This window comes from Miniopterus natalensis, chromosome 9, assembly GCF_054644295.1.
Source record: "Miniopterus natalensis isolate mMinNat1 chromosome 9, mMinNat1.hap1, whole genome shotgun sequence".
Classification (NCBI taxonomy): Eukaryota; Metazoa; Chordata; class Mammalia; order Chiroptera; family Miniopteridae; genus Miniopterus; species Miniopterus natalensis.
Genome location: NC_142089.1, coordinates 23,787,278 through 23,814,550, shown reverse-complemented (window position 1 = coordinate 23,814,550; position 27,273 = coordinate 23,787,278). Strand labels below are relative to the sequence as shown.

The 27,273-nt window shown below is 38.5% G+C and overlaps 1 protein-coding gene across 8 annotated transcripts in view; it reads left to right on the top strand.

The window, feature by feature from the left end:
- SCMH1 (Scm polycomb group protein homolog 1) overlaps positions 1–27,273 on the top strand; it is a 97,610-nt gene that overhangs the window by 44,467 nt on the left and 25,870 nt on the right. For 6 of the 8 annotated variants that reach the window (XM_016205175.2, XM_016205181.2, XM_087820355.1 and 3 more), the window contains 2 exons: positions 10,384–10,472; positions 12,497–12,740. The exons of 1 other annotated variant lie outside the window; for it this stretch is intronic. In XM_016205175.2, coding sequence (XP_016060661.1) covers positions 10,384–10,472; positions 12,497–12,740 — 333 coding nt within the window. Of the gene's footprint in view, positions 1–3,845; positions 3,892–10,383; positions 10,473–12,496; positions 12,741–27,273 lie in introns of all 8 variants that reach the window. One more of the 8 variants, XM_087820358.1, reaches the window with a different exon arrangement.

The window sequence follows — 27,273 nt, the reverse complement described above, 5'->3', positions numbered from 1 at the left end:
AGACATCTGATAAGAGGTTAATATCCAAAATTTATAAAGAATTTACACAACACCAAAAAACAATGCAATTAAAAAATGGGCAAAGGACCTGAATAGACCATTCTCCAAAGAGGACATACAGATGGCCAAGAGGCGTATGAAAAGATGCTCATCACTAATCGTCAGACAAATGCAAATTAAAACCACAATAAGATATCACCTCACACCTTTCAGAATGGCTACCATCAATAAATCCACAAACAAGTGTTGGTGAGAATGTGGAGAAAAGGGAATCCTTCTGCACTGTTGGTGGGAATGCAGATTGGTGCAGCCACTGGGGAAGGCAGTATGGAAGTTCCTCAAAAAATTAAAAATGGAACTGCCTATGACCCAGTGGTTCTACTTCTGGGAATAGATCCGAAGAAACCTGAAACATAATTCAAAAGAATAAATGCACCCTTGTGTTCATTGCAGTGTTCTTTACAATAACCAAGATTTAGAAGCAGCCCAAGAGCTCATGAGTAGATGAGTAGATAAAAAGGCTGTGATACATTTACACAATGGACTATTACTCAGCCGTAAGAAAGAAGGAAATCTAACCTTTTGCAGCAGCATGGATGGACCTGGAGAGTATCATGCTAAGCGAAATAAACCAGTTAGAAAAAACAAATACCATGTGATTTCACTTATATGTGGAATCTAATGAACAAAATAAACAAAATAGAGGAAGACTCATAGATACGGAGAACAGACTGATAGCTATCAGAGGGGTGAGGGATTTGGGAAACTGGGTGATAAAGGTGAAGAGATTAAGGGGGGAAAAAACCCTCATAGATACAGACAACAATATGATGATTACAAGAGGGAAAGGAGGGTGGAGGAGGTAGAAGAGGGTAAAGGGGGTAAATGGTGATGGAAGGAGACTTGACTTTGGGTGGTAAACACACAATATAGCTTACAGATGATGTATTATAGAATTTTACACTTGAAACCTACATAATTTTATTAACCAATTCACCCCAATAAATTCAATAAAAATAAAATTTATAAAAAAGGTGCTCAACGTCTCTAGTCATTAGGGAAATGCAAATCAAAATCACAATGAAAAAAACACTTCACACACATTAGGATTGATGGCTATTATGTCCAATAAATAGAAGATAAGTGTTGGTGAGGATTTGAAGAAATTAGAACTCTTGTGTATTGCTAATGGGAATGTAAAATGGTGCAGCCATTATGGAAAACAATATATCGCTTCCTCAAAAAATTAAAAATAGAATTACCATATGATCCAGAAATTCCACTTTGGGGCATATAGGCAAAAGAATGAAAGCAGGGACTCAGGCAGATATTTGTATACCCATGTTTAGCTGTATTATTGACAATGACCAAAAGGTCAAAGAAACCCACCTGTTCCTCAGCAGAAGAATGAGTGAACAAAACATGGGCTGTACGTACACTGGGATATCGTTCAGCCTTTACAAGGAAGGAAACTCTGACACATACTACAGTGTGGATGAACCTTGAAGACATTACGCGAAGTCTTTCACTTATTTCAAGCCAATCACAAAGGACAAATACTATATAATTCCACTTATATGAGGCATCTAATATAGAGAAATTCATAGAAACAGAAAATACCATGGTGGTTGCCAGGAGCCTGGAAGAAAGGGAGGAATGGGGAGTTGTTTAATAGATGCAGAGTTTCAGTTGGGGAAGATGAAAAAATACTGGAGATGGTGGTGATGGTTGCACTACTATATAAATATACTTAATGCCACTTGCTTTTGAGAAAGAGGAGAAATGTATGTGTATACACACATACACATATATAACCCGCAGGAAATTATATTTTTACTTACTTAGTTTTATAAGAAGCAACACTGGGAAGTTACACCAGAAAATAATGGAAAAGTCACAACCTATTGGGAGTGTCTGGCAATACAGTAGAAATTACAGGAATGAGAGTGAGACTTCTCTGAGAATACCCTTTTATATTCTTTTGACTTTTGAAATGTAAATGTTTTATTTAATAAAATTAAGCCAAAAAGATGAACAAAGCATATCCTAAAATCAATTACAAACAGAAACAAACTGAACTGTATATATAATGGATATCATAACCACATTGAAAAAAGAATTAAGTCAAATATCCCAAAAACAGAACCTTCACAGAACACTTTTAAGAGGGCTTTTTTTTTTTTTATAAAAAAGTGGAACTGCAAAGAAATTTTGACGCTTTCTTAATAATGTTAATGGTTTTGCCATAAACTACTGAAACTACTTTGTATGTATCAAAGATAGGGCAAATGAATAAATAAGATACAAATATAGATGGGAGATGAAGAGCCTTGCAGTATAGAATTTGAATTGGAGTTGTCTGTATGAATTCTTAATTTTAAAGTTAAGATACCTTCAATTCAAGTCATTCATGTACAGAGGTGGACAAAAGTAGGTTTACTGTGCCATTGTGACATTCTTTTGAGTTGATAAAGTTATTACAATAATCATAACCTGCATGTCTTTTTCGATTCAAACAACTAACTGTAAACTTCCTTTTGCCCACCCCTGTGTGTGTGTGTGTGTGTGTATATGTGTATATATATAATATATATACATATATGTATATTTTTCCCCAAGTTCTGTTTATTGAAAAGGCCTAGAAGCAATGACACCTCAGAAGCTATGAGCACACCTTGATTTTGGTTTCTAAGTCCCATTCTCTACTAAAAGGAGTCAAGCTTTTTGGAGAAATGGCTGATTCCAAGGCTGAGTAGAAGAGAAAATATAAGATAATTCTGGAATATCTTATGCGAGAAAGGAAAGAAGTCTCAAAGAATGATGAGGACCTATCAAAAGGACACAGGAGCTAACTTGAAGGGATTCTTACTAACCAAAATTGAAACAATATGAATATCAAAAAGAATAATAAAAATAAAAGGACAATGGTAATAGCATCCATGGGTCCATAGTGATACACAAAGAAAAAAATCAAGAGTTGCAGGAAAACGTCATCTTTACAGAATGCCAGCTAATAAATATAGATAGCATGGTAGAAAATTTCCATTTTAATTCATCCAAGGAAAGATAATGAATGCCGAAATCAGAGGGTAAAAAAGCTTATCGGAGAACATGATAATTCACATAGTCTCAAGTTTTGTCCTACTGATTGCCTATTAATTACAAAGGGAAATTGCGATGAGGAAATCTGTCAGTCAAATTTAGTATCAAATTTAGCATTATCAGTAATTTGACAAGTTGACACTATGTGCCTTTTGAAGTAAGGCAGTGAGAAGTACTCAACATCACTTGTATAGTATTTATTTCAAAACTGTTTAGCATGAATGTAATTATAAGGAAACAATCCAAAAAATTCCAAATTGTGGGACATTCTGTAAAATAGCTAGCCCAGACTCTTCATGAAAAATGAAGGGCTATTGTAGATTAAAGGTGTCTAAAGAAACTTGACAACCAAATGCAATATGTGATTCTTGATTGGATCCTGTATTTTAAAAATTAAACAGCTATAAAGAACATTTTGGGGACAATGAGAATATTTTTAATTAAAAGTCTTAGGTATGGTAATATTGCAGTGTTAAAGGAGAATGTCCTTGTTCTGAGGACAAATGTACTGACATATTTGGGGGTGAAGTGTCTTGATGTCTAACTTTCACATAGTCCAGAGGAAGAAGTGTGTATAGATATATGGAAACAAAATGTGGTGAAATGTTATTAGTTATTTAATCTAGGTGAAGGATACATAGTTCATATACTGTTTTTGCTACTTTTCTCTAGGTTTAAATATTTTCAAAATAAATTATGTATGTAACTATACATATATATGTGTGTGTGTTCATGTTCCCCAGGCCTCCTCTGGACCTCTCCCCAGAGTTGCTGAATCAGAATCTCTAGGTAATGGGGCTTGGGATTCTGCATGGTAAATGGCTCTCCCGAGACTCTAATGCAATTGGTCTATATTTGGGAAGCATTGCTCTAGAAGAGCATTCTTCTCCATTAAACTCTAGTGTGGTGTGTGTGTGGCGGTGTGTGTGTGTGCATGTGTGTGTATTCTGTTCATACAGGACATTCATCACTCCCTTGCAGATTCCTCTAGGGAAAAAAGGTGGAAAGGCAGAATGATTCACCAGTGAAGTTATCTCAATGCTGCCAACCTTTTCCTCACCCCTTGGTTTACTGATCTATTACTCAAGACTGATTGTTTCTTCCAAACAGGCCTGTCTAGATCACTAGTTCTCAAATTTGGCTGCCAGTTAGAATCATTTAGGGAACTCTTAAAATTTTCAGTGCCTAGACCTTGGAGCAGTTAAATCAGAATGTCAGGGGGTGACTGATGTATTCTTTAATGCTCCCCAGGGGATTCCAGTGTCCACGTTTGAGAGTCATTGATCTAGAGCAGAAGCTGGCCTCTGGCGAGACCACTAGCCAGGCATATCAGGGTCCTAGTACAAACTCCCTGCTCGGCAAACTTGATCATGTGCTCTGGTGTGTGTGTGGTACATGGACTTGAAAGGAACCCTTTGTATGTTTCTGTCACTGATCAACCTTCTCATTTGCTAAGTAGCCTCTAGGGCCTGTCAATAGAAAGGGGGATTTTAAAAGATGCATATCTCATTTTCTGATCACAGAAACTTCAACTCTGTTTATAGAAATGGGGGAGGGAGGTAAAAAATTAGAAATGACTTTAACCATAGTGGCTTAAATGCTTATTTTATAAAGTTCATTTTTACTATATTTACTGAACTCCCTTTTTTCTGTAGCAAGGCCCCTGAGATTGGGCAGTGCCAGAACCATCTGTACCTGTGCCTATCTCAAGATTAGTCACAACCACCACCCCCCCCCCGCAATTAAGTCAACTTGAATTAGCCTGTGTTTGAGTCTCTGTATGGGATTGTAGCAGAGAAGTGGTGAGAGTCCCATGAGAACTAACAGGAATCCTAACAGTCCTGCCCAAGTACAACGCCTTCTTCCTCAGGAAAGGCTGCTTGTTCAACATCTCTCTTCCAGTTACACTTCTTGTTTCTCTCAGTCTTGGGGTAACATTGAGATAGGCCACCAAACCTCAGTTTGGAAGCAGTGCTTTAATTCAGTATCCTCATCTGACAAATACAGAAGCAAGAAAAGGGAAATGAGTTGTCTGAGGTTGTACAGTGAGTGACATGTTTCTGTACATGCATTTGTATATGTACATGTATGTAAAGCCCCTCTGGGAGGAAGAAATGAGTTGGGAGTGTCATGGAGTCATCTTGACAGCCATAGAGTCTAATAGCTTCATGAAACTTAGAATAATTATACAGGACAATGGTGGGATGTGGAGTAGGGCCCATAACATGTGGTTCCTGGTATGAGTGCTGTTCTGTTACCTGCCACCAGAGGGCATGAAGTAGGATTAGCTTCTGGACCTTTTGATCTGCATTTAAGTCCAGAGCTTCATTAAGTCACTGTTAAATTTAAACAGCTGGACCCTCACCTATTCAGTAGTACCACCATCTAGGGAGCATCTGGAAGCTTTTTATAACTTGTTGCATATCAGTATTTTTAAGGTAAACACAAAACATTTGCAGGATGCCTAGTCTTAGAATTAAAGAGATCTGGCTTTATAATATTCACTCAGCCACTTAACTAGTTTAGTCCTGTGACACTGATAAGTTGCTTTATCTTGACTGTTAACCTTGAGTTTCAATAGCCTCACCTGCCAGATCATTAATAAACTCTGCCACATATGGTTTTTGTAGCATTCATCAATTCCTGGCACCCATTTAAATAAGTGGAGATTTTTTTCTTTGTTCAATAAAACTCTTAATGGAGCTTATATTCTAGTTGGAAAATACACACACATTATAAAGACAAAAGAAAAATTCATGCAGTGATAGAGCTAAGGATAAATAGAAGGGAACAGGATTTAGGAGGCTATTTTAGATAGGGTAGTCTAGGAATGCCTCTCTGAGGAGCTGAGATTTCAGCAAAGAACTAATTGTTAAAGGAAAGGGAGGGGTGTTTGTGGCAGAGAGACTCAGCTTGGTGTGTTTGAGGGAGAGAAAGACTGGTGCGTGGAGGACAGGGTAGTGATAGGAGATGAGTTATGACAAGTAAGCAAGTTCCAGATCATGTAAATCTTGTTAACATACATAAAGAGTTTAGATTTATTTTGTGTTATGGGATGTGAGCATAAGAGTGTGATCTGATTTATATTTTAAAATACATGAACATATCATTCTGGCTGCTATGTGGAAAACACAGTAGGAGGCAAAAGTGGAAACTGAGAGTCTAGGTTACAAGGCTGTTTTAGTAGTCCTGGCAAAGTCTGTGGCTTAAACTAGGGTGGTTAGTAGTGGGTGAGAATATATAATGGTGAGAAATGGTTTAATTTAGGATATATGAAATGAAAGCACCATCAAGACTTGCTGATTAATTTTATTTGAGGGGTAATAGCAAGGGAGGAATCAAGAGTGACTTAGTGTAGGCTTTTTGGTCTGAGCACCTGGGTTTAATAAGTGGTGCCATTAACTAAGATGAGATGACAAAGGAAAGAACAAGTTTGGAGGGGGCAGCAAAGTCAAGAGTTCTGTTTTAGACTTATTCATTTCAAGAACTTTTGGCATCCACTTAGAGTTACAGAATAAGTCAGTTGGAAATATGAGCATGAAACTCGGGGCAGAGGTTTGGGTTGGACATATAAATTGGCAGTCATTATTTGACAGGAAAAGAGTAGGGACCACAAAATTGCCAGGCGCTGAGGTACCCCCCACATTTAGAGGTTAGGATTTCTTACCCACCTGTCGTTTTCCTTGCAAGCACCTGGGCCATTGTTTAATTTGAGGAGACCTTCAATTTGTCATCTTTCTTTTCTTCCTGCTTTCACAAATTTATGACTTCAACTCTTTGTACCAAGAGAAACAGTATGGGAGAACTAAGTGATGAAATATTTGAAGGTATTAATGTGATAATTAATAATGAAGGCTCTGGAGACAAAGGAGTTGAGTTTAAATCCTGTCTATTGGATTATGTACTTAGTAAAATTGGATATTTTACTTAATTTCTCTAACCTCAGCCTTTTCATCTATAATGTTAAAAATAATAGCCAGCATTTATCTAATACTTACTATATATCAGGCAGAATTTTAAGTCCTTCACATGTATTAATCGTTCGAACAACCCACTGAGGTAGTTACTATTCTTACTGTTGAGGAAACTAAAGCCAGAGAGAAGTTGATTAATTTACAAGTTACACACTGGGTAAGTGTCAGAGGTAGATTTGAATGGAGGCAGCCTGGCTCCAGCACCAGTGCTACTTTTTTTGTATCTAAGTCACAGAGTTGCAGTAGTGATTAAATGAGATAACCCACTTCAAGTGCTTCTTTAGCACATGGAGCCTGGCACATAATGTGTGTGTAATCGGTGTTTCCTTTAGGAGGCAGCATAGTGCAGGGAAAGAGAACCAGATGCAAAGTCCTAGGGCTCCATCCTGACTCTGACAGCAGCTTACATGACCGTGAAAAAGTTTCCTAGCCTCTTTGGACTTAATTTTGTCATCTATAGTATAAAATGAATATGGGTGGGTGGTAGGGAGGGAGTCCCACACCTTGTAATTCCTTGGGTGGGTAACATTTCTACCTTGCCCTTCTACTTTTGAAGAAGCTTGCTAGGAGGTAGTGAAACATATTAAGAACCACAAGGTCTGGAGTAAGATCATACATTGGAATCTTCCTCCACAACTTACTACCTTGGACAAGCTGCTTCTCTTGAGCTTCTGTTTTATCATCTGCAAGCTAGGGATAACAATAGTGCATACCTCATGGTATTATTTCAAATATCTAGTGAGAAATTGCATGTAAAACATTTAATACATTATAATCATTCAGTACATATCAGCTGTTAGAATATTATTATGTGTTCCCAAAGCTGAGAGGATTTTTTTAGTTCTTCATGTTCCAGATGAGATAGAAGCCCCTTGGTAACCTCTTCCTGAAAAAATGGAATTGAGTGTTAGATGGCGAGGCACTCTACTTGCTGGGAACTGAGAGCCTGAATCTGAATTTTTTAATTGTGCAGATACTCCTCCCTACTCCTCTCTTTTACCAAGGTGTAGGGAGCATATTTCTAGGACAGTTGTGCCTTGCTTTGCCTTATCCACTCATGGCAAATCTGCTCTAAGCTTGGCTTGCTTCAGCCCTTCCCTGACCTAAGGAGAGTTGTTTTTCCCACACACAGACTGGGCCTGAACCTGAATTTCTGCAGAAATTTAATTTTTTTTCTTTTAACCATGATCAAAGGAAGAGTAGTAGTCAAGACTCTTTGCACTATGAGTATAAAAGCCCAACTCAAACCAAGTTAGAGGAGGGAGAAAAGAGGAAACAGGAATTAGTGCTGCGTATAACCGAGGCGGCCTGGTGTTCAGTGTGTCTGGGCACAGGATTTTAAACACTCTCATATCTCTCCATCACTTGTTCTACTTTGGCTTTATTCTCAGTTCAGTTCTCCATGTAGCAGTGCCAAATCTACAGACATCTTTCTAGCCATGATCTCAGAGAGAGAAAGACTCCTCCAATATGCATATCATATCAGAAAACAGTTGACCCAACTTGGGGAATCTAATGCTCTTCAATGGCATTATTTTCCATTCCATGGTCAAGTAGGTAGAGCCTTGTGACAGATATGTCCAACAAAGCACATAGAATTTGGATGGGGCTTTTTTCCAAAAGGGAAAAAAAAAGCTAGACAAGCAAAAAAAGTAAGTGATGGCTGTTTTAGATTAAGTGATAGGAATGCCTGTATTGCTGTCACCATTGTTGGTGTGAATGAGCTATCCCAAGTTATCTCCTGACCTTGGGAAGCTTGGCTTAGCCTAGCTAGCTTTGAGACTAAAAGTTTTAGTCATACACGATGGTAACTCTTCTTAGTTTCATTTTCTTCTGTCTTCTCACCTCTTCCCCATGAATTTAATTATAGTTATTAATTAATATTTAATCCCAAAAGCTGATTCTTCCTTTTTCATTTTATCTACACATTATAATTTAACATAGTAGTCAAGAGTGTGGGCTCAAGGATCAGATTGCCTGGATTTCAATCCTATTTTTGTCATTTGCTCACTTAGAAATCTTAAGCAGTTTACTTTATATCTCTTTTCTCATCTACAAAATGAAGATACTATCTACCTCACTGGGTTGTATGGGGATTAGGTAGTCAGTGGAAAGTGATTGGTACAGTGTCTGGCACACAATAAAGAGTTCAATAATATCAGATTCTATTGTAGCTTCCAGCTCTGTAGCTTTGGTGCAGTCTGTCTGTTCTTTTGTCAGGCATGGGAAAGCTGAGGTAGATTGGGAGACTATCACAAAGCACTAGATTTTGGTATCTCAGGAGAGACAGTTGAAGCCAAATTGAAAGAAGTACTTGGAGCTTCTTCCTACTAATTGGAACTAACTACAATAGCGATCTTATTTTTATAATTTATTAATTAAATGGTACAATCTTATTGACTTTTCCTTACTTAATGATAAGAGACAATTAACCTCTCTAGACTTTTTTACTTTTTTTGTAAAATGAATATTTTTTAATAGGATGATCCCTTTCATCTTCATCATTGCCTGATCCTTAGTTGTTTAAGTAAAAAATGAGCATAAAAATGTGTTTCGTACTTGTGTGTGTGTGTGTGTGTGTGTAAGAGAAGTGAGAGAGAGTTGCACACTAAAGAGAAAGAGAGAAATAGTGAGCTAATTTATATTGAGATAAACCAAAAAGATTTACTTTCATCTTCATCATTGCCTGATCCTTAGTTAAGTAAAAAATGAGCATAAAAATGTGTTTCGTACTTGTGTGTGTGTGTGTGTGTGTGTGTAAGAGAAGTGAGAGAGAGTTGCACACTGAAGAGAAAGAGAGAAATAGTGAGCTAATTTATATTGAGATAAACCAAAAAGATTTACTTGTATGTTGGGTTTATCAGTTGACATATTTGATTTCTTCTTAAGAGATTATTAAGAAAAAGAATAACTTTCAAACTCTACTGTCTAGACCATTTCTAAGTATTTGTTAATCTTATCTCACATCTATTTTGGATTTTTCAAGGAAAACTTTTTAGGTGCTATGATATATAATCTGTAATACTTATCTTGGAGTCAGGACACTTGGTTGGGGACTTTGTTCCACTACTTACTTTGCGACATTACACTTGGGCAAGTTACATTCCCTCTATGTGCCTCATTTCCTCACCTGTCTAATGAGGCATTTCTCCTATTTAACCTTTAAGTCCTTTCCTAACAGTCTATGATTCTGTAACTTATCACAGTATAGGTTATGGAGGAGTAGCTGGATTCCAAAGGGAAAACTTGATATTGCCATTTCCTTTGAAACATAGTTTTTATCTGTTACCTATTATGTTTGCTGCAGGATTTCGGCTGAATGCCTCCTCTTGGCCCATGTTCCTTTTGAAGACATTAAATGGAGCAGAAATGGCTCCCATCAGGATTTTCCACAAGGTACTGTGTCCCTCAGATATCACCAACTCCAAACAGTTTAATGTCAGATGCTTACATTCTTTCAGTTCCTGAGCCTCTGATGTCTACATTCTATTTATGGCCTGAGGATGCCTTCTCAGAAACTAATTCAGCAGAAGGATTGTTTAGTATCTTATGAAGCAGCAATTATCCCCAGAGTAATATTAAACTATAAATTATGATTTCTGGTTTTGGGGTCCCAGCTCTACCAATAATAAGCTATGTCCTTTTGACTTCATGTATAAAGTGGGATTCTGTCTACCTCACAGGATAGGTAAGTTAAAATGTGTTTACTAGTAAAACATATAAAATGTGATATAAATCTAAAGGAGCTGTCCTTGTTATAGATCTTGGGGTTCCATAAGGTTTATACACTAAGTAGAGAGAAAGAAAGGAGACAATTTTGGGGTCCTATAGTATGTTTGAGTTTACATACACTATCTCACTCAGTACCCACAGTTTACTTTTTGAAATGAGAGTTATTTCCATTTAATAGTTAAGGAAACAAATACTTTTGAATAAGGAACTTGCCCAAGATCACATGGCTAGTAAGTGGTGGACCAGAAATCGAAAACCTCTATTAATTCTTCCTTATTTCTCAAGGGATGAGGAACTCAGTCTGCTCTCAGTTGAGTTCTTTAATGAGGTTAGAGCTATAAAGGGGACTGAATTGGTGTTGCCTGTGCTGCTATTAAAGTCTAAACCCTGAGAGCACTCTGGCTCCCAGAATATATAGTATACTGGGTAGTTTAAAACTACAGAACATCTCAAGCTGTTTGGTGGGGGCAGGGGCAACAGCTACTCTTTTAAATGCCTTGTCGAGCTTACTAAAAAGCAAGGAAACTCTCCAGAGGCCAAAATGAAGAAGAAAAACTAAAGCATCACATGCATGCACTAAACCTCAGGTGTTTTAAGAGGCTTTGCCAGTCTTTCCAAGAATCTTGTCTTTTATTAGCCACAGTAGGATAGAAGATGAGGCCTTGGGCCCAGGCAAGCCAGGGAATAGACCTGAGACTGCCACATACAAAACCAGATCAGATACCTCAAATGTTTACTCCTTCACAAAAAGACTGTTACATTGATGAGGCAAGTCTCTGCCTGGGCTTTAGGTAGGGGCAGGAATGGAGTCAGTTGGTATAGGATCAGACAGTAAAACCAGAGTAACAAATAGAATGTACAACACTTTTTTTTTTAACTTGATCTATGCAATTACATTACAGATCTGTGTGTGTGTGTGTGTGTGTGTGTGTGAGAGAGAGAGAGAGAGAGAGAGAGAGAGAGAGAGAGAGAGAAAGAGAGGAGAAAGAACACTGCTAGAGTATATAATGTTACAACCACTTTGGAAGGCAATTGAACTATATTTAATAAAGCAGAAGATGTGTACATCTATCCTATAATGCAACAACTTTACTCCTAGATATATATCCTAAAGAAACCCTCCCACATGTTACAAAGGAACAAGTGCAAGAATGGTCATTAAAACTCTTGAATTCATAAACAGTTGGAAAAGCCTTAAATGGACATCAAAAGAATGACTAAATTGTGATATATTCATATAATGGAATACTATTAGCAGTTAAAATGAGCTGGAGCTATATTTATTAACATGGATAAATATCAAAAACATATTGTTGAACAAGAAAACAACTTATAGAATCATGTATAGTATACCATTTATATAAAATTATCAAATATGCAAATAGATATGTATGTATATAGTAAAATACAAAAACATGCATGGGGAATGGTATCGGGGGAAGGTCACAAAATGGGGTTCAAATTTATCCGTTACCTTTTACTTTAAAAACTACTGAAGCATATCACAATGTTAGGATTAACAAAGTAATACTTTAGTATTCTTTGAAATTCATTTAAAAGAAAGACTAAATCCCTATTATAAATCTTACCTACCAGTTCCTTTTTAATCATCCAAACAAGGTAGCAGTCTTTTGGCATACCTAAGGGTTCTCTGTGTCTAGGTCTATATATTTCTGTTTCTCATCTAGGAACCACCATCGCCTTCCCACAACTACTTCAAAATGGGAATGAAGTTAGAAGCTGTGGACAGGAAGAACCCTCATTTCATTTGTCCAGCCACTATAGGGGAGGTGCGGGGCTCAGAGGTGCTTGTCACTTTTGATGGGTGGCGAGGGGCCTTTGACTACTGGTGCCGCTTCGACTCCCGGGACATCTTCCCTGTGGGCTGGTGTTCCTTGACTGGAGACAACCTACAGCCGCCTGGCACTAAAGGTAAAGGCCGATCTATGAGCCCTTGAAATCAGAACCCAAATTGATGATGAAGATTACCTAGATCTCTCATGGTCAGCATGTCTCCACCAGTAAACCTCACTAGTAGGCAGAGGAGGAGCAAAGGCCAGCAACTTAGGTAAAAACCAAAGTATGCCTGAAAGTAACCAGAAACAGTAAGAATAAAATGTCAAATGAAGGTAGGCATGGAGTTTGTGAGAAAGTAAAAATTCCTTGCTCTAAATATCTTGGTTTATTCTCAGGCAGCTACCCTCTCAATTCTCTTACTTTTGTTCCTAACCCATTTCAGAGTTTGAGTAGTGTCATTCTCTAGGTGCACATCTTCCTCAGGTCTTAGGGGCTTTTATGTAAGCTGGAGTAACATTGTGTTGTAAAAATACTTGAGAAGCACAGTAGCAGAATGGGAAAAGCATAGGCTTTGAGGAAAAAGAGACTCAGGTTTGAGTTCTGGCTCTGGCTTTTACCAGCTGTGTGGCTTTGGTCAGTTAGTTCACCTTTCTAACCCTCAAATTCCTCATCTGTAAAAGAATACCTATGTCAGCCCTGGCCTATTTTCTCAGTGGTTAGACCATTGGCCCGCGGACTGAAGGGTCCCAGGTTCGATTCCAGCCAAGGGCACTTACGTCAGTTACAGGCTCGATCCCCAGCCGAGGTGGGGTGTGTGCAGAAGGCAACCCATCAATGTGTCTCTCACCTCGATGTTTCTTTCTCTCTCTCTTTCCCTCTCTCTCTCCCCCCCCCTTCCACTCTCTCTGAAGAGCAATGGAAAAAATATCCTTGGGTGAGGATTTTTTTTAAAAAATACCTACTTTACAAAGTTATTGTGAGGAATAAATGAGATTACGTGGGTAAATTGCTTACATAATATCTGGCAAATAGCAAATGCTAAACATGTTTTTATTGTATTATTGCTGCTATTATTGTTATTAACACTATATTATATTTATTATAATTATGCTATATTATTACTATATTATATGCTCTATTATCATTATTATAATACTATTCTAAAAATAACCACTACCAATGAGAGTATATATAAAGTGCTAGAATAGTACCACAGAGTCATTGAATAGTAAATGATATTTCAAATGATGATAATGTTGGAGGATAGAGTTTGAGACAGCTGCTCTTAATAAAGGAAATAATATGAATCTCATCCCTTTAAGTCTAAAAGTAGTGATGAATCTGGGGGAATAGAAAGCCATCCTTCTGTTGTGTGGGTCTCTTCTAAACCTTTATTGAATTCATTCACTGAATTAGCCAACTACTTACAGAGCACCTAGTTTTGAACCAAGCTGAGGATACAGCAGTTACAAAGATGAACAACATTCCTGCCCTCATGTACTTCCCTTCTACTAGGATGAGATAGTAAACATTTAAATCAAGAAATAAACAAGGTAATTTCAGATATACAGTTTCTTCTAAGGACATAAAGTGTGATAACATAGTGACAGTGAAGGTATAATTGTGAAGGAAGTTTTTTGTTTAATAGCTTCATTGAAGTATAAAGTAAAATAAGTGGCAAATACTTAAAGTATACAATTTGAAAAGTTTTGATGTATGTTTACAGCCATGAAACCATTACTACAATCAAGATAATGATCTTATCCATCATTCCCCTAAATTTTCTTGCTCCTCTTTGTGAAGAGGAGCTTCTTTAATACGTCTTTTAAAGAAATTTTGTCTGAAAAGGTGACGTTTGAACTGAATTATGAGAAGGAGCCGTTCAAGGAAAGAGAATTCCAAGCAGACAGTTCCACTCCTGGGTTTATGACCAAGAGAATAGAAAACATCCATCCACACAAAAGTGTGTGCTGAGGCATGCATACCAGTGGTGCTGAGAATGGCTGCTCCAACACAGTGCACTGTGTGAGGGGAGAGTGGTGCTGCTGAAACAGGACCTTGTCAGCCAGAGTGGGAGTTTGGATTTTATTATAAACATAGTAGGGAGTCATTAGAGGGTACCCTGTAGGGTTGTGACAAATGCTGATTTACTTTTTAAAAATCACTTGCATTTATATCCTGAATACAAAGGAACACTTACAACTCAACAATAAAAAAGGCAAATAATCCAGTTTAAAAAAATGGGCAAAGGGTTTGAATAGACTTTTCTCCCAGGACATACAAACGGCCAATAAACACTTGAAAAGATTCTCTACATCATTAGTCAATAGGGAAATGCAAACCAAAGCCACAATGAGACACCACTTCACACCTGTGGGTACTACTACAATCAAAATGTGGAGAAATTGGAACTTTTGTACATTGCTAGTAAGACTAAAATACTACAGCCACTTTGGGAACAGTTTGGAAGTTACTCAAAATATTAAATATAGAGTTACCTGTGATCCAGTAGTTCCACTCGAGAGTATATATCGAAGAGAATAGAAAACATGTCCACACAAAAATATATCATGAATGTTCAAGGCAGCGTTCATTATTCATAATAGCCAAAAAATTGAAATAACCCAAATATTCATCCTCTGATGAATAGATAAATAAAATGTATATCCATATGAACTAGTAATTTGCAGTAAAAAGAAATGAAGTACTGATATATACTACCACATACATGTACCTTAAAGATATTATGCTAAGTGAAAAAAGCCAGTCACAAAAAATCATATGATTGTATTTATATAAAATATCCATAATGGGCAAAAACATAGAGACAAAAATAGATTAGTGGTGGTCAGGGGGCAGGGGAATGACTGCTAATAGGTATGGGGTTTCTTTTTGAGATTATGAGTATGTTTTAAAATTGGGATGTTTGCACAACTCTGAATTATACACTTTAAAAGGGTAGATTTTATGGTATGTGAATTATATGTCAATAAAGCTGTAATTTTTTAAAAATCACTTGGGTTGCTCTCCGGGGAACGAGTTGTGCTATGGTATGTTGGGTAAGGAAGAGGCGGGGTGGCTGGGTTAGGCTGGTGGCCCTGAGGCAGAAGGAACTTGAGATGGGGGCTGGGGGGTGTGAGACACAAGTCTTGCAACAGGGAAGTGCTACTTCGTCTTTATATGCTTCAAGAAACAAGTGCCCTGGGGTTGGTATGAGAGATCCATTGCCACCCCTCTGTGGAAGCAGCAAGAAGAGAAGTACCTTGGAAGTGGTGGTGGAGCCATTTTTATTTACTTGAAACTAAAACAAGATAAGCCTTGCTGATTCAGTTTATATTCAGTTTGGTTTATTTTCTCACTGTTTTGCCTAGAGAACTCTTGTTACATTGATCAATAAATCTCTTGCAGCAGTTAGACAGTTCTCAAGAGCCAGAAAAGCTGAGAGTATTTGTGTCCAAGAACTGCTGGACATGCATTCCTTTCTGACTGCACACCATGCTGATAAGCAGTATGACTCACATTGTGGTTGATGCCTCCAGAGGTATTTTCTGACTGTTTTCCTCTCCAATTCTGTGTATGTCTCTAGAGATTTTAGATTTTTAACAGAAATAACCAAAAGGACCAGGCTCAGAAGGTAGAGAGAGCCCTCCTTCCAGTTGGCATTTCCAGACCAGGTCCTTCAGTCATCATTCCAGCCAGGTTGTTTCCTCCAGCAGTTCCCTCTTTCCCCACCCAGACCCCTCAGTAGGTTCTGTAACGTAATTTTCAGTAATAACAGAACTTCAGCCATCTCAGTGTCCTGGCTAAGAAGCAAGTGATACAATGTGGAAAAAATGTGGTTACTCAATTCATTTCACAAAACAAGATGTTCTCTGTATGTGTAAGCCCATTCTCTTTCTAATCATACAATCTCCTTCTTTTCTACTTTCCAGTCACTAGTGTGCAAATGTGAAAAAAACTGAAAGTAATGAGATTGTTTCTTGCAGTAAGTAGGAAAAAATACCAATATTTAATGTTCTTTTACACATGTTATTTCATTTTATCTTCCTGGTAACTCTGAACCAGATATAATTATTTTCAGATACATTTTATTTATGAGAAAAGTTCATAGGACTAAGTGACTTGATCTTGTTGGTATCCCAGTCTAGAGGGAGACCATGGAGATCTTTCAGTAGGGCCAGCTGTCAGGGCCATCACCTTGAGCCATATTGCCTTCACAGGCCTCCCCTGTACTCTCCCTGTTCTCCTATGGGCTCTCTTTAAAGCTTCATTTGAGACCCTGGATTTTGGCTTCCAGATCCTGGTACGAAATAAGGAAGAAGCAGTGTAGTGTAATATCAGAGCATCGAACTGGGGTCTAATCCCACCTGGACCACAAACTCAATGTGTGTCTTTGAGCAAGTCATTCTGAATGTGAGAGTTTGAATTAGATGATCCCTAAGGGTCCTCTCCCCCTGTAATGCTGTGTAGTTTCCTCATCTTGGGGATGGGTAATAGGTGACTCCTGTAACTGTCTCCTACTTGATTCCAGATCCCTCAGCTTACCTACCATCTAGCTCTGCCCTCCATCCATATAGGGTTCTGTTCCTCTCTAAGAGAACCCCTGTATACCAGCTGTTTCTCCTTTGCTACGCCAGATCCTCTTTAGCTTATAAGCTCCTGGGGCCAACCCAACTTCTGTGGACAGCAAGTACCAAGCTTGCAACTAATCCAGGGCATTTGGTTATAAAAGGCAGAACCTCTCTTTTTTAGCTCTGCACTTTTTATCTGTGTGACTTAAAATTGAAACAGAGGCATGTATTACTTTTTAAATTTAAGAAACCAAATAAAAAGTTCAATGCATCTAGCATAGTCATTAATGCTAATTAGGCCATTAGCCATCATAATAATCCACTCAACACCCCTTGCTCTGATTTCAGGCTGGGCAGGCCAGTTTCATACTTTAGTTTAGCTGCCTGTGTAATTTTACAACAGTAAGAGAACATGAGATCCAAGCTACTTCATATTTATATTTTTATTCTAAACCTATTGCATTCTGGATTGTACGTCAGCCTTTTGTGACTTCATATAGGACAAGCTTGGTCTCGCTGCTCTCCATATGCTGCTACAAATGTAGGAGTCCAGCAGGAGTGCGGAGCATACCTATTGGAGTAAATGGTCAGGCCGGCCTCGTTTACCCTCCAGCCTACCCTTTCCACCTGTGGCATTGTGCAGAGAGAAAACAAAACCTGACTGATTGCTGGGGTTGATCTACAGGAGTATTTCCCTGGTCTGGAGAGTAAGAATTTGATGCTTAAAAACAAAACTATCAGAATGTCTCTCCTTTTTTTTTCTGTGAAACATTCAAAAAGTGTTTCCCTTACATTATGGATGACCTCTTCCTGTTGTAAAACTACATAGGAAACCACACTATAATCACTTTGGGAGTCTGGGTCAGAAAGAGGGTTGGTTAAACTATAATCCTAAACTACACAAGAAAAAACTGGGGTAGAGGCAAAAATAACACAACCAAGGCTAATGTGTAGGTCAACTGATGGACTGTCGGATATTCCTCAACCAGCCAGCCCTTCAAGTTCTAACAAGTCATGACTAAGTGCTGGTCACTGGATCAATTGATGAGGATTCTGCCTTTAGAGTTTACAGTTTTGTGAGCATATAGACCAGTAGAGAATTACAACTTTGTAATAACAAAGTTCAAAAGGCCCCTAATCTAGATTGGAGGATTGGAAGGTGGAGGTCAGGAAAGGCTTCCAAGTAAAATGACCTCTAAGTTGGAACCTGAGGAACAGGGAGGGAGAAAGAATTCTAACTAGCAGAGGGAACACATGAACGGAAGCCCAAGATTTAAAAACAAAACAAAACACAACAAAAATATAGTTGAGATGGAATTCAAAGATGTTTAAGTGACTAGCTTGTAGGGTGTAAGGAGAGAGAAACCTGGAGAGGAAGGCACAGGAAATGCACAGCCTCCTTTTAGATCATTTTAAGGATCTGGGTCTTTACCCCAAAAGCAATGAGAGCCATTGAATGAGCTTTAATTAGTGGAGTCGCAGGTCAGGTTTGTGTTGTAGAAGAACCATTCTGGTAGCAGTGAAAGGATGAGTGGCTTTCAGGAGCTGAAGGCAGAGATCTGAGTTAAGAAGCTGTTATAGTATTCCAGATGAGAGAGAACTGAAGCAGTGACTGCCGTGGCAAGGCTAAGACTGAGGGTCATATCCTTTGAATAAAGAAACCAAAATGTGAGTTCTTAAAGTTTATTTTAACACCATCACTATTTCTTTAACAAGTAGCTACCACTGTAACATGTAAAATAATGCTATTTTTTGCAGTATAAGCATTAATAAGGGAGCTAAAATTCTTTCTGCCATTTCTAGGAAGTTAGGATTTATTTCTGCCTGTGGTTCTTATTAAGTAGAACTAATTTATTAACTTCATCTTTATATTCCCAGCACTTGGCACATAGTTATTCAATAATATTTGCTGAGTGAAATATATCATGCTATATTTTCTGATTTTATTTCTAATCATTATCATATAAAGTTAATAATCGATTATAAAAGTGAGAATGCTACTGCAATTTTAATAGCAGATTAAGTTATTTAATGTTTTATTTTTTAAATTATGGAAACCTTGTAGCCAAAATTAAGAGTGGCAAGAAACACTCATCTCTAGAAAGGCTCATCTCTGAGCCCATATTCACCCACCTCTCTGTCACTAAAACATATGTACACCTCCACACCTGGACTACCCCCCTTCCCTTCCACCCAACTTCTTTTTCTACTAAGCCACAACAAGCAGGAGAATGTCCCCTCTACAGGAAACCCTGGCAACCAATATACCCCTCTTGTCTCCTGAGAAGATGTGTTTCACTAACACATCTGAGAAAAAGTGTGGGCACCATGAGTAATAAGTGAACAATTCTTTAGTGCCTTAATAAGGACAGGCACTTGGCTACTTTCCCTTTCACCCTCTCAGATATACTAGTTCCAGGCCTGGCCTTTATTTAACATACCATTTCCTCCCTTCACACACACACACACACACACACACACACACACACACAATACCATTTCCTCCCTTCACACACACACACACACACACACACACACACACACACACACACACACCGTCCTTATTTCCATTCTGACCTTATACTCTAATCACATCTAGAAACTTTGGCCTTTACTCATCCACCTATCCAACAATTGTAGAGCAGCCTCGTATTAGCAGTGTTAGGCTCAGTGTAGGTAATAGAGAAGTGTTTCCTTTCCAGGTTGATTGATTTAAATGAAAAATGGGTGTGCAAATGCATAGCACCATGCACCTTGTCTGTTATGCTAGTTATATCTGAATTAAGATGCCTAGACAGCCTAGGAAAAGGGAACTGCACACACAGGCATTTTAAGCATTGTTTTGATCAGAAAATATATATTTATGAGATGAGGTTTGTGCAGTGAGCCAGAGCTCCGATAACTGGTTTTCTCTTATTGTCGGCTTGTTGTACACAAATAGAAATAGGACTATGAGAAATGAAATGAGTAGTACTAGATTATGAAACGGGATCTGGGTTCTCTCACTGATTCTAATTATATCTGCCCAAGGGACAAAAAAATCCTGTTCTATGCCTTCCTTCCAGCTTCCTTAAGCTGCCCCTTAGCTCTGCCCAGTTCTCCTGCCTTCACTAACCACAGATGCCTGAGAATGGTAGCAATTTTTCAGCATGCGTAATGAAACAACTGGCATCTCTCAAACTTCCTGGAAATAGCGAGGACTGACTTACACAGTTCATAAATCTGACCGACCACACCTGCTGTTTTCTTGGGAATACTTAGATGCATGTAATTTTCTTTGGCAGGCTCTTACTGTAACACTGACTGTATGCCAGCACCAATAGATATCAACTTGCAAAGTCCCCCATTTTAAGTAAGTGTATGTGGTTCTTAGAAAAGTCATATTGGAAACCAGTAATATAAAGTCTATCTTATTACATTTCCCCCCTTAATTCCCAAGATGATTTTTGAGGAAATGTTACAATTATGAGAATTTCTGAATGTCAATAATGACTAGAAGAAAAACAAAAACTAAACATTCATGTATATCAAGAAGATGAGGGAAACTTGGCAAACTCTTAAGCAAAGCAAAGAAAAACAAGATTATGAGGGTGATATGGCGAGGAGGCAGGAGTTTGTATGATTTTAAGATTCACTGTCTTATGCTAAGGAACGCTGAATGTGACTAGCAGGTGCTTCCTCACAATGTGCTTTCATGCCACCTCTCTGAGTAGCCTAGGTGTCTGAGAAGACATAGCCCTCCACTTGCTGAAATTGCTCCTGAAACCTCTTACCTGTTACCCTAGACAGCTAAAGTCAGTCACTCCTTTTAGTGTCAATAATATGAGGTTTTTGAAGTTGGCTTGTGGCCTCATCATGCAAGATTTTATTGTCCTCCTGTTTTCTCCAGTCTGTAAAGATTTATCAGCCTAAGGAGATCCCAGGAAAACATGAAATGTCTTTATAATTGCAGAGGTCCTCTATTAATGCTTTAGGAATTAGGGTCAAGAGGGAAAGAAGGAGCTAGATGTAGAGAATTGCAAGTGTTAACTGAGTTAGATAGGAGCAGAAGCCAGCCCAGGCTTTATTAAGTGAGCTGGAATTTCGGGGAATGGAGTTTCAGCCGTGGCATCAGCCCAGCTGGCAGCACATAGCTGAACCCAGCCAAGCTGAGCAAAGCTAATAAAGAACACATCCTCTACATTACTATGCCAAGGCCAATGATACACTGCCGTGAATGAAAACAAGATCCCAGTCCAGGAAACTGATAAACCAAATAGGTTTCCCCCTGTTCTTTTTTTCTTTTCCATGGTTTCTGTTCTATGTCCTACAGATACAGATACGCATGGACATCCATGCACGCATGCACGCACACACACAGGCTGGGCTTGCTTAACATTTTATGGATCTGTTTCCAATTCCATATGCTGTGTTGTTGCTGCAGAGAGAAGAAATCTGATAATGAATTATTTTTGGCAACTAAGACTCCTAACTAAGGATTATTGGAGAAGCCTAGAAATGAGTAGTACCCCGATGCCCTTCATTATTATAAGTAGGCATGTTTCGTTCATCTTCCTTCCTTTATTTGAGGATACGCTCTTGTTTTGCAGTGGGTTTCAGGGTAATATAGTGGAAAGAGCATGGGCTTTGGAGACCGAAAGATCCAGCTTCAGATCCTAGCTTTAGCTATGTGTTCTTTGGCAAGTCATTTAACCTCTGTGAGTTCAGCTTTATCTTTAAAATATCCAAGTGTAATGGTTGTCTTGGAAAAAGGCACTAATTTGATTGAGTTGCAAGTTGAAGTGGCCACTTATTTTCATGGAACATCATCTTTACTTTTAAAAGAACAACTGACTTAGATATTTGACAGACTCCTTCTCCAGAATTAAGTGAGTTGTTCACTTCGAGGAAGACAATCTATAAGAATTTGTTGTGAATGATAAATTTAAACTTTCAGGGAAAAATTGGAATTTTAGAAAACTTCTGTCTACCAACATGAGCTTAACATCTTCCCAATATGTAAAAATTTCAGAGTCACTCTTTACCATGTTATATTCCATCTAAAAGTTATTTTGGATAAGATTCAGTCAGTTGCCTTTGTATTAAATATAAGATGACAGGAAGGTAAAAAGCCATAGAATATTGGAATCTCGGGCTCTGAAGACGTCAAATTCAACCTCTTGCCTAATTTAGGACTCACCTTAAGACCATCCCCTGAAAATACTCATCTAGCCCTAACTTAAATTCTTCCAGAGCCCGGGAGATTGAACCCTCTGACTTGTGATAGTCCTAATGGCTAAAAATGTTCTGTTTTTGTTTTTTGAGCTGAAATCTGCTTTCCACCAGTATCTTTCCATTGGCTCAAATTTTTTTTTCTTTTTTTATTGATTTTTAGAGAGAGATGAAAGGAGAAGGAAAGAGGGAGAAACATGGATGTGAGAGTGCAACGATTAGCTGCCTCCTGCATCCCCTCCACTGGGGATTGAGCCCGCAACCCGGGCATGTGCCCTGACCGGGAATCAAACCGCCAACATTTCAGTGCACAGGACAACACCCAGCCAGCTGAATCACACCAGCCAGGGCTCAAATTTTGTTTCTTGTTTCACCTGAAACCTTTTCAGATAGCTCTTGATACTCTTGTTCCTCCAGATCTTTTTTCTTTAGATATTTCTGAGATTGGATGGTTTCTAAGCTCCTCATCAGCTTGGACTCTCTTCTTGATCCGTTTCAATTTACAGTGCTCTGCCCAGAGAGAGTGAACTCCACACATCAGGGATGGTCTAACTAGTGCAGAATGGAGAGACACACTCACTTCCCTTAAAAGGGGACTATACTGTAACCTAACTGTTGAAGACAAAGGGTTGCATTTTTTTCTGTTTATATTCTCAGTGGTCACAGTAGATGCTTAATATTACCCCTTATCTAGTCTCAGCACAAGTTGAGTGTCGGGACATAATTGCCATGTTAGGTAAGGGGGTTTTCTGGTAGTTTTTGTTTAGGGGTTGGGATGGTAATTCACAAGATTTGGAAAGTGCTTTTATAATTCTCTTTTATCATAATGCCCAGGTTGTGATAAACCAAGTAGTTTCCTCAGTAAAAGGTTTCGTCAGATAAGAGGATTCCCCCTCTTCCCCCATAATATTTTTCATTCAAATCAGTAGCAATTAGCCCAGCTGGCATGGCTCAGCAGTTGAGCATCGACCTAGGATCCAGGAGATCGCGATTCGATTCCCAGCCAGGGCACATGCCTGGGTTGCTGGCTCAACCCCTGGCAGGGAGTGTGCAGGAGGCAGCCGATCAATGACTCTCATCATTGATGTTTCTATCTCTCCCTCCCTCTCTCTTCCTCTCTCTGAAGTCAATAAAAATATTTTTTTAAAAACTCAGTAGCAATTATATAGTATCTGATCTATAGGAACATGGAACCTACCTTAGGGATGAATTCAGTTACATACACATAGTCAATAATCACAGTATTATTGGAACTTTCCATGGAAAAGAATGTAGGTCACAAAATATGTTAAACCTCATAATAACCCATAATTCAAAGACATTAAATGACTTTCAAGGACCTAAACCCAGCTCCATGGGTTTCTGACTTCAAAATTCATGTTCTTTCTACTGTAACACACTTCTCTATGCCTCAGGGGAAGTTTAGAAACAACCATTAGGTGAGTAAGTCTGAAATAATTGTGAATGATATTGAGTGAGTTAATGACTATTAAGGCACTTTGAGAATTGTGAAGTGTGATTTTCATGGGAGGGTTTTCCATCAGGGATTTTGGAAATGCAGTGAAATCTACTGAAACTCCGGGGCCCTTTTCACCCAGAGCTGGGGGCCTGAGTTTGAAATGCGTAGTGGAAGTGGAGTGAGAAGAATCAGGAGTGGGAGACAGATCCTTCAAAGCGCATGACTAGTACTGTACATCTGTGCAAGAGAAGTCGGCCTGTTTTCCAGGACAGCCACTACCAGCTGTTCAGCCATAGAAAATACAATACTGTAGCTCTCGCAGGGAAAGGCACTCATAACTGAATAAGGCCACCTGTAATGTAGTTGTACAACCAACGATGACAAATGAGATATTCCTAGGAAAATTAACTTGCATGGAAATAAAGGGATTGGAAAAGCCATCTAGGGACACTGGATAGGACCCCACCCCCACCCCAGGATATTTTGAGTATGTGGAAGTTTCTCTGTCCTTTGTGCCACTCCTGGCATAGCTATTCGTAGTCTGTCTGTGCTTTATAACACCTGGAAGTCCGTTTGGATAGGGGCTTATGGTGCCTCTTGTTGGTTATTAGTACTTTTTAGTGACTGCATCACCACGCTTGTTTCTTTTATTTGTTTATGTGTGTTTTGTTTTCGGAATTATGTTAACATACCTCAAATGAAATAAAATAATATCCTCATCTTAACTTGGCAAGAGCTAACCCCCAACTGCATCAAAACAAAAAGAAAGTGTTAATTTTTTTTAATTCCACATTAACATTGAGGGAGTAATTGGATTATCTTTAAGAGTTACCCAGAAATAAAGTCCAAAATAATACTATACAAATTGAATAGGTGAAAAGAGGGAAAGTTGGGGAAGGATTTTGGGGATGTGCTGAAGGATGCCTGGACTATCAAGTACAAGGCACAAGCTAAGAAAAAAAAAAAGATTCTGAAATCTGAAAACAGGGCATATGTCAGAAAATTAAAATCAGACAAGATAATATAATAAGCAGTGCCTGTTCAGAGGGACTTACCAGGAAGAGATCACTGAAGTGTATTAACCAAAGGAGTGACATTATCATGTTTGTGTTTTAGACAGATTCTTATGTCCTGATAGGGCTAGAGATAGTTATGAATTCAAATATATTATTAAAATTAATTTTATGTTTCTTTTTACTTTTTAAAATGTGACTACTAGAAAAATTTAATGAAGTATTTGTATATGCTCAAATTATTTTTTTATGTTAAATTACATATGTGGCTCAAATTATATTTATCTTGTGATAAAGCTAGCTTGGAATTCAGCGATATAACAAGATTTATAGCTAACATGCAAAACTCAGTAGCTTTCATATACACAGACAATATCCAGCTAGAGGATGTAATGGAAGGAAAAACCCTGTTTACAATAGTAGCAAGATGAAATACTTAGAAATAAAGATAAGAAATATGCAAAATCTATATGAGGAAAATTGCTACTGAAAGACACAAAAGTAGACTTGAACAAATAAAGATATCCCTTGTTCTTGTATGTCTGCATCATCAAGGTGTTAGTTCTTGCTAAATTAATTTACAATTTTAATGCAATCAATAAAAATACCAAGAAACCTTTTTTCCCCCTGAAGCTAGACAAGTTGATTATTAAAGTTCATATTTAAAAACCCCCACAAGAATAGCTAAGAAAACAATGAAAGGGGGGACTAGCCTTATCAGACGTTAAAACAAACTATAAAGCTTCTCTAATCTATGTGGGAGGTAAAAGAGCAGAGTAGACTGGGAGGATCAGAAAGAGAAAGGAGAAGGGCAAAGCAGCTGAGGGGCATCTGCGCCAGAACAGTGTTTGTGATCCTGATAGTTCTGGGACCCTGAATCACTGCTGGAGTAGAAGATACAGCCAGTGAGAATCCTGTCCTAAGGCCAAAAGGGGGCCCGCTTGAGACTCTGAAGAGTGCAGATAGGCCAGTGTGTTCCCCCCCCCCCATTCTTGCTCATTTCTCTCATGCTAATTATTAGTATGAACCCATTCTAATGCTTTTCACTTCACCAGGGGTGATTTGGGCAGCATCTGGACCAGCTCCCTAGGGGCCACACACATTACCGTTTCCATAGGTAGGGCCAGAGTACCCACCCTATGTCTCTTGGCGGAGTCTGTGTATTGGAACTGGAAGGTTCCTTAAATGTAATATGGACTCTTCTGAGGCTAGCTCCAGCACCTCTCTCTAACCTTACCTGTTTCTCTTTCTTATGGACTTAATCCACACAGAACTACCCACTGCTCTTCATATAGTCATGCTTTTTTACAGCTCCATGCCTTTCTACATACTATCCCCTCTGAAGTACTGTCCACCCTTGCCCTTTACCTAATGCAAGATCTATTTGTTCTTCAAAGATTAAAATGTCACTTTGAAATCTGGCCTGACAAGTCTTGTTTACCTGTCTCCCTTGCCCTCTCTCCTTCCCTTGCAGAGTTGGTCACTCCCTTCACCAAGTTCTTATAATTGTATAAGACTTTTGTCCAGGTATTGTTGATTAAAGGCATAATTCTGTCAACCTTAGTAGCAACAAAATGTGGAGGAGAATATTCTGATCTTTCATCTTTCTTTGAAGTAGGATAGTCATTAAATTATTTTAATTATTTACATTAAGCAAAATAAAAATAGATTGTGTTCAAATGACAAACTCAAAGTCACACCCTAAGGAACAGAACTGGAATTAGATCCCTGGTCCCCTGATATCACCCCGTTGTTGTTTTTTTCCCCAACTGAGATAATTAAGTTAGGGTAGGCGGGACAGGGACTCCTGCTGGGAGGAACTTCCAGATCTTGGAATCCCTCAGGATAGCTTAAGAAATCCATTATTAAAAGCTTTTAAATTAGTGTGAAGCTTAATTTCAGTATTAGCTACTCACACATGACCTGCATGCCCTGATTTTTCAGAAGTGTTCAGTATAGTTGGCTAGTTTCTTCTGTCCGGTTCTTTCAGACTAGAGAGAGCAACCTGTTTGCTAGTCGGCATCACGGACTTTTATGTCCAGCCTTAAGGAAAAAGAGAGGAAAAGTTACTTTCTGACTATTAGAAAGCCAAGTAAAGCCCTGTTTGGTTCTTCTCTCATATCTTGTTTCCTTTTTTATTCTACAAACGTGCTAGGTACCAACTAAGAACTCAACACCTTGTCATGTGATGGCAGGAATTTGAAAGTAAATCACTTACCTCCCTGCCCAGCTCAGATTTCATGTCGGTTACTGGAGATATATGGGGCAGTTTATAGGCATCAATTTAAACATCTGGCATGTTCAATGTGGAATAGGTAGAGAGTTGAATTAGGGTTTTTCTAGGTAAATGTGTTGGAAAAAGAAGGATAATAGTCATACTAAAACTTCAAGTAGATTGATGTAGAAAATCCCTG